The following is an 8,445-nucleotide window of genomic DNA, read 5'->3' as shown; positions in this document are numbered from 1 at the left end:
ACATCAAATAAATTGCTTTTGTGTGCTGACTGTTTCTTTATTCTTCAAGGTTTGTACCGTCAGATGAAAAGAAAAAACAAGGCTGTCAGCGAGAGAATGAAACTCTAATACAGAGAAGGAAGGACCAGATACAGCCTGGGGGAACTACAGTCAGCGTTACTGTACCTTATCGAGTAGTAGACCAACCTCTGAAACTTATGCCACAAGACTGGTAAAATAAATTTCCTCTTTACAAGGTTTCTTAACCATGAGAATGCAGAATTTTGAGGGGACCAATAAAATGCTACTAAATTCTCTAAAATGTAAAGATACGGATACAGGTATGCATGTGACTTAGCTGTATATGAGTCTTTTGTGCAGGTTAAAAGAATATGAAACTAAATTTATTTAAAAGGTCTTAAGAAATTGCAACACTTCATATTTTAATAGTATGACTAACACAACTTATTTTATTAGGTTTGCCTGAAATGTTCCAGAAATTCAAATAGGAATATTTCAATTAACTTCTAGTTTGTGATACTGTAGTATGCAAGTCACTGAAACGTGATCTGAGAGGAAAAATCCTCCTTTCTTGTCTGCTTTCTGGATAAGAGTCTATTGGGAAGATATGTTTGCATGCCTTCAGCATCTAACATTCGAACTTTTTTAATAGTTTAAGAAAGAAAATGCATCAGACAGTAAAGGCTGAACTTTGATTTCAGTATTGAATCAGATTCATTGAATTGGATTTAATGATGGAAGCTTTCTCTGAAGGGAGCACCACAATTGGGGAAAGGGAATCATAAATAGCTTTGTCAAGAAAAAAGGCTGGAAGCAGATTATTTTGTCTGTAGCCCATTCTTCAATGCTGTGAAAACATATTTCCCTTTGAGAGGGAAAAATCTGGAGAAAAATCTTTTGTTATTTGATGGAATGAACTGGGTAACATTTTTACTTCTTCCTTCTAAGTGTGAAGATTTTGGACATGCCCGATGACATTTTTGGTGGGTTTGTAACTTCCAAATTAGATTTTAATGGCAAGGAATACTTTGAAAAGGTCCTGTTCCTAAATTAATTGTTCTCTGTATTGAGAACTTGAACTAATCAGAAATCCATGGTTTTGAAATTCTAAAGGGCAGACAGCACTTAAAGGTTTGATCATTGAACAGTTTAAGAACCATCTAAAATGGTTCCTAAAGTGCTTCTGACCAAAGAGATGAAGTGGTGTGGGTTTTTAGCTTGATTTTATCCAAGGGAGAATTAGAGATAAATATCTAGAAATTAACATGTTGCTGCTGTTCTTTTGGGGGTTGGGGGTTTTTTGGATTTTTTTTTTCTGTTGGCCATTACAAAACTGCAGCATCGTTTTAAATGGCAAAGATTTAGTCTGTCTTAAAAACAATCCCCAAAACAATCCCAAAAACAAACAGAAAAAAAACAAACTCCACCTTCATCATTCTTTTCCATTTGAGATTTGGTAGATTTTATGAAGAATTAAATTTGGGGGTTAGGGAGGTAACTATTTATTGTAGTAGGTAGGGACCATAGTGCAAGGTGTCCTTGCCCATGGCAGAGGGGGTTGGAACTAGATGATCTTAAGGTCCTTTCCAACCCTAACTATTCTGTGATTCTATATCTGGGAATTCATTTGTTCTCAAAGGTGTTTTGTTTCTTCTTTTAAATTTTATTAATATAAAAGCTTCATCTTCATTACAAATTTATTTTTTTATACAGCAGGTAACAGTTACATACACCTACAATAAATGATGCCCTTTGCAGAAATTTAGCAGCTGTCTCTTCTAATAAATTTTTGGAGAAGTAGTTCACAGTATTCAGAATAAAGGCTTTAAAATTGGTACATCTCAGTTTACACTGTTGTTCATAGAAGATTACCTCAAAAATGTTGGAGCACTTTTTAAGAGCAAAGTGATAATGACCAGAAATAAACACGGTTTGACCTCTTAAAAACGCAACATGAAAAACCAAGGTGCATTCTGCAGAGGGATGGAGCTGTAAGTCTAGAAAAATCACATTAATCTTTCCTTTCTTAACAACTGTGCTGGAGGTATGGTGGTTAAATGTGCTATAGTGCTGTAACTAAAAAAAGAAATTATGCTATTGTATATTGTCTGTTTAAGAAAGCGTGTAATTTAAATGTTGAAGGCCATCAACATCTTTCTGTGTTCATAGGGATCGTGTGGTGGCAGTGTTTGTACAGGGTCCTGCTTGGCAGTTCAAAGGCTGGCCTTGGCTCTTGCCTGATGGATCACCTGTTGATATCTTTGCAAAAAGTAAGAGGGATTTTTGTTTTGGTTTTAAGTGTTTTGGATTTTGTTACTCTCTTGAGGGTTTTTTTGTGAGGTGTTTATGCTTGTGGCAAAGTATTGTCAAAGTGCTGCTGGTCTCAGGTGGTTGAGAAGATAGGGGCTTAGGTCTCTGCACCAATGGCAGATGTGCCCTCTGCAGTTCTATTGTTGTGACCCGTGGAAGCTCACAGAAATCTTCTCAAAGCTGTCATCTCTACAAGAGATACAGAAATGGCTAATGTAAAAACATACTTTCTAAGATTTTATAAAACAGTGACAAGACAACGTTTAACACTTCCTAGGTAACAGGTTTATGGACTCTTCTCAGATTTCATTACAACTTTGAACAGAGGATTAGTCACCTAGTATTTCACTCAGAAGGCTTTACAGATATGATCTGGTGTCTGACAAAAATGTGAAAGTTTAATAAGATAAAAATTCTTTTAAATTGTGAGTTAGATGTTGCCACTCTGTAGATCCGAACAGGCTTTTTTGAGTTATCACAATTATGCACAATATGCTTTGAGACACACTGCACTTTCCTCACTCAGTTCCTTCCCTCTTCTGACTGCAAGGTGTGCAGTACTATCTGAAGAAACTGTCAGCTTCTATTCTGTTGCTTCATTGTGAAGCTGGCTTAAAAAAATAGACCTTTTTATAGCATCTACAGTTTTCTGAGCTACAGATTTATTTTTTTGGGGTTTTTTTTAAAAAGAAAGCAAAAAATGTCACCCCAACAAACCAACAAAACTCAAGCAAACTAATGCATACACCAAAAATAAAAAAGCAACCACCCCAAACAAATAGTTAATTTTGGATACCATTTTAAAGGTCTTGCTCCTAGAGAACATTAAAGCATTTTAATACTGATTTGTTTCAGATGCAGAATTGGATTGTCTTCTGCTCAGTATCATTTAACCTTAATGCAGAGGCTGTCATGTGTCGATTAAGTTTTCTGTAAATGCATACCCCCAGTATATCTTTATTTACTTTCTCTGGAGTTATTTTAAAACATGCAACATCTATAGCAAAGGTAATGTATATGTATGCATACTTTCTGTTCACAAAGCTTGGAAATTTATGTGGCATTGGTACAAGACTGATGATCACTTCTTCAGTTAATTGAGAGGAAAAAATGATTTCAGATACCAGTCTTCTAGAAAGCTCTTAGGTGTATCATTGCATATCCACCTGTATCTGGAAAAAGGAACTAAGGGTTTTGTGGGGTTTGGGGGTTTTTGTTTGTTTAATTATTATTATTTATTTTAGTCATTTGGCTGAAATTGTAGGTGAATTTTGTGGAACTAAAAATAGAGTGTAGTACCAGAAAAATGTCTGACCGTGGCATTAAAAATAACTAGTTTCCACTAGCCTGGTTATATGCTTCTGCTTTACTTCTCCAATAATAACCAAAATAGAAAATGCATCAAATTGGTTACGAGATAGGAACTGTACAAGGCTTAAATATTTTGCACTGGATTATGTCAAAACTATAATGTGGCTAAGGAAATCAAGAAGAATTGCAAGAAGATTTTAATACTCACTGTGTTAATGCTTAGGCTTGACATAATTCACATGTGACAGTACTTCCCAAGAGCAAAATAACCGTTAATATTTTACCATTTTTAACCTGAGTAATAATCAGGGAAAACTGGCAGCTATTAAATTTCTCACAATGTTTCATGCAGCATTGAGTGGTTACACTGGCATTCTCCTATTGGTCTTTTACACAGACTTTCAGGAAATAGCCAGACTTCCTTATCAGTGGTCTCAAAAATCATTTTTGTTTCCCAAGCAAAATGTGCTTGAATTGGCAATGAGTTTTTGCTGTTCTCCTGGAATCTACACATCTAAAAATAGGGGCTGCCCTTTCACTTAAACCTGTGATACCAGGAGAGCCTGATACTGGCCACCCACCAGTATATTTAGCTCAGTTCCCTTTATTAACTAGTCAACTTTCTTGGGAGATGGCAGGCTCATTAATTTTCTTCTCCGGCTCTCTTCTGAAAAAAGAGGAGTGGGGTGGGAATTCTTTTTGATTAATAATGAAACACTGCAAAGTCATCATGTTTGTGTACTAAATGTTTTCCTGTTTCCTATAGTTAAAGCTTTTCATCTCAAATATGATGAAGTACGTCTGGATCCAAATGTACAGAAATGGGATGTAACAGTGTTAGAACTAAGCTACCACAAAAGACACTTGGACAGGCCAGTATTTCTACGCTTCTGGGAAACTTTGGACAGGTATGTTCCCTGTTCAAAATCCTTTATGCTTTTATGTTTGGTGAGAATGAAAAGCTATGGCAACAAGGAATTGTGTACAACTTGAACATTGAACAATGTTTTAGCTTGAAAATACTGCTTGTTTATGTTTTCCCTGATGATACAGTTAAATGTATACCACTATATTACAGACAGTAAATAATGATCTCCAAGTGTAATATGCATGGATTTAAAGGAAGGGTAGTTACCTTTTATCAATGACTAGTACCGTGATTCGCCACGTCCCTTTAAACAGAAGGAAAGAACTGGAGAACAAGCTAGTTGGTGTAGAGCTCCCCCAGCCTTCCCCTTGGACTGCTTAAAAGCTCTCCTCCTTCATTTCTCCATCTTACTAGATGACAGTCTAGGAAAGGGGAAAAAACCTACCTCAAGATGTGAAGCCACAAATCATTATCTTATCCTAATGCCCTTGAGTCCATAGGAGTACCACTGGCTATAAGAGAAAGGAATGTAAAAAGATACGCCACATAGTGAGTTTTAGGTGTGTATCTTGGGGGTCTTCCAAGTACTTAGCCCTGCCTTTTGTGAGAAGCAAGGGACAGAGTGGCACCAGCAGGTCTGTGAAGAGCGGCATTGTTTCTGACTCTGCTTCTCTGTGGTTCAGAACTATCTCAGAATAGGAAGCTCATTGCAATACCTTTTTCATGTTACAGAGAAGAAACTTTCTTATGAAGCAGTTGAAGAAATACTGAGGGAAAGGAGAAGCCCCTGCATTTCATGAATGTGTAATCTTTTCATGCTAATTGCACAGCAAACTGCTTGAATGATTGAGCGAACTTCAAAATGGAAAATCCTATAGGAATTGTCAAAATAATTCCAAGCATCAAACTTTCTGTGGCTTCTTATTCAAGTCTCAGCTAAATTATATCTCTTGAATTCCCAGAATGAACTAGAGTTACCTTTAACAACAGTCTTCCAATACTAAAAGTCACATGATGCAGTGTTCAAGACCAGGCTGGACAGAGCCTTGGGCAACATGGTCTACTGTGAGGCATCCCTGCCCATGGCAGGGGGGTTGGAGCTAGATGATCTTGAGGTCCTTTCCAACCAAAACTGTTCTGTGATTCTATACCTTGGTAAACACAAATTTTTTTCGAAGCAAACGTTTTAGCTGTCTGTCTTTTAGTGGGCCAAATACTGTGTATAATAAAGACCTATGTGGCCTATAAATTGTACATTGTATCTCTTTGGCCACTTGCCAATTCTCTAAGAGTTTTGTTTTAACAAAGTCTGTGCATTTGGTCCTGGGAGTAAAATTTCTATAAATACCAAAGAGTACTAACGTTGTCTTCTCTTAATTTTTTTCAGGTATATGGTAAAGCACAAATCTCACTTGAGATTCTGAATCCTTCAGCTGCCATTTATTTCCTGAAGTGTGGATTGAGAAAAATGAAAGGGGCTCCAGTTTGGAGACCAGAGCTCGCACTATATCATATGTCAAGAACTTTACAAACAAGGAAGAGTCACAGTTTAAACTTTTTATAAAATCTTGTTTGGATGCTTCATGCTATGGCAGGTTGATACCTGTTGTTCTTCAGAAGCAAAGGGGTTTTGCTTAAAACTATTTTTTTAATGTTGTTAGCCTCTAGTCTGCAATCCAAATTGTATATTTTGATAGCAGCAGTTTCTTCTCTGTTTTGTTAAATTAGCCACATTTTTAAATAATGTGTTTTGTTCCTTATTAGAAAATAGATTGATCTTCACTGCAGGTTAAAAATGTGTGTGTGTGCGCGTGTGCGCACGTGTGTGTATATATATGTGTGTGTGTGTCTATATATATACTGTATAAAACAAATCAGACACACTTACGCACACATTGATGTTACCAGGCTTTCTAAACCACTTAGCTTCTGAGCTTAGTTTTGGTTTTCTTTGCTTATTGTTTCACTTACTGAAAATATTTTGTTGTGAATTATATTACATTTTAGTCAATAGGACTTGAGAACTGAGCAAAGTGAAAATTGTTTTGGATAAATCAAAATGTCAGCCTGTATATGTATATTCTGTCAGTCTTTGTTGAAAAAGGGAAGATGAAAAATCTAGAAACACTTTTTTGGATTTGTAATGTCCCAGTTTACTAAATCTTTAAACTTTATTATAGGAATACCTTCAATTCATGTTAACTCTAAATTGCCATTCTCCACACAGGTCTCTTTATTTAAACTGAAAGTGTGCATGTGTACATTCCCATCTATCAAAATGCCTTTACATATGAGTCTAAATGTTACCTAGATTAAACGGTGAATAGAGAAGGAGAGAGTTTGGAATTTTTTATTTTTTCTCCTGAAACAGCAACCACAAGGAATGAATAATTTTAACTTCTTTGCATTTATACCTCTAATACCACTTCTGATACTACTTTCCTGCGACAAAAGTAGCCCAGGCTATGTTTACAAGAGTTGTAATTTACTGAGATGAGTGGCTAATACTGCCTTGTAACAGTCCTGCATTGGAATGGAAAATGAGACTACTCCAGTTACCAAAGAACAATTTGCTTGATCTGCAGTATAAGGCCAGAAGACCCTGGTATTTGTATGAATTTATGGTATCTCTGTATCTATTTAATAATGTTAAGTTGATGTGGCATACCAGTGGATTTAGAGAAAGATCAAGTACTGTAACACCCGCATGAATTTTCCTGCGATACAAAATACATGTTTATATTCCTGTTCTTGAAGTTCCAAACCATGTTTTTTTAATATACTTTACATTTAAGGTTTGACAGAAGTAAAATGTTCTATCCTATTCTTCTTTAGTTCTGCTTTTTATTTGATGTTACCTTCATTTTTAATAAAATCAGAAGGCACATCTCCTTAAGAGGTTTTTTAAAACTATATCTGAGATCTGAGGACTGTGAGGTCTCGCTTTTAATTACGTGTTTCCATCCCTGCTATATCAAGACTGCTATTTTTAAATGGTCCTAATGGAAATGTAAAAAAACCCCAAACCACCAAACAAAAAACTTCAGTGACTCCAAGATCAGAAGAAGTTGATACTGGATTTTCAAATGGACTGAGAAGAGCAGGCAGTACAGAAGTACTAGAAAGGTCTGCTATTTGTGTGGGCAGTTGGTCAGCACCAAATGACTGGTTTTCTCCTATCCTTAATATCATTATAAATGTATCCATGTCATACATGAGTGAACTAGAACATTCAATACTTTGGTTTAACCTGTACTGTAAATAGAAAAGCTGTAATGGCTTTCAGCACAGCAATCGCTACTATGAGGAAGTGGTTCAATTTAGGGTTCATTACTGCTTTAAATAGTGGGATATCATGTATGGGATTTTTAACTCTCAAGCATTTCCTATTAGAAGTGTGTTTGGGTTTTGGTTTTTTTTCCCCAGACTTAATCAGTACTTCATGGCCCATGCAGTTTTTAAGAGATTTCTACAGTAGGCAGCAAACTTACAAAGCAAATGCTGAAGAAATGTGTGCTTCATGTGCACTGTGGCATGCAGACTATATAGTGGTCTTCAGATAGGCAAGGTCCAGTTGTCTTTTCTCTGTCCTGTATTTCACTTGTGTTTTAAACATCTGTGTAATCCCATGTCAAAAATTGTATACAGGCGATGGCTTGATTTAGATGTAAATTTACGTATATGCTGGGAGTAACTTCTCTGAAACTAGTGAAGTTACATGGATGGGAAACTGGCAGAACAGCAAAGTCCATGACATCTTTGCATGAACTGTGCCATTTTTTGTGGATTGAGCATAGACCTTTAAAATCACAGAATTTTGTACTTGCAAGCAGTTTACGACACCAGTTGTAAAATATGTATTTGTGAAGGAGTTGGCACCTGATCATGCATATTTTTGTCAGTCATAAAAGCAGTGATGTTTATAAAATGAGCCATTTTGCAATCAGATTCCTGCT

The 8,445-nt window shown here is 36.1% G+C and overlaps 1 protein-coding gene across 1 annotated transcript in view; it reads left to right on the top strand.

Moving 5' to 3' along the window:
* CDC73 (cell division cycle 73) overlaps positions 1-7,509 on the top strand; it is a gene marked incomplete at its 5' end in the record, with an annotated part of 107,634 nt that extends 100,125 nt beyond the window's left edge. The window contains 4 exons of the mRNA XM_010023080.1: positions 50-211; positions 2,170-2,270; positions 4,388-4,529; positions 5,877-7,509. Of these exons, the coding sequence (XP_010021382.1) occupies positions 50-211; positions 2,170-2,270; positions 4,388-4,529; positions 5,877-5,913 (442 nt within the window). The remainder of the gene's footprint in view (positions 1-49; positions 212-2,169; positions 2,271-4,387; positions 4,530-5,876) is intronic.
* Between the last annotated feature and the right edge of the window lie 936 nt (positions 7,510-8,445).

Source organism: Nestor notabilis, unplaced genomic scaffold (genome assembly GCF_000696875.1).
Source record: "Nestor notabilis isolate BGI_N333 unplaced genomic scaffold, ASM69687v1 scaffold4341, whole genome shotgun sequence".
Taxonomy (NCBI): Eukaryota; Metazoa; Chordata; class Aves; order Psittaciformes; family Psittacidae; genus Nestor; species Nestor notabilis.
This window is presented reverse-complemented; position numbering and strand designations above follow the sequence as displayed.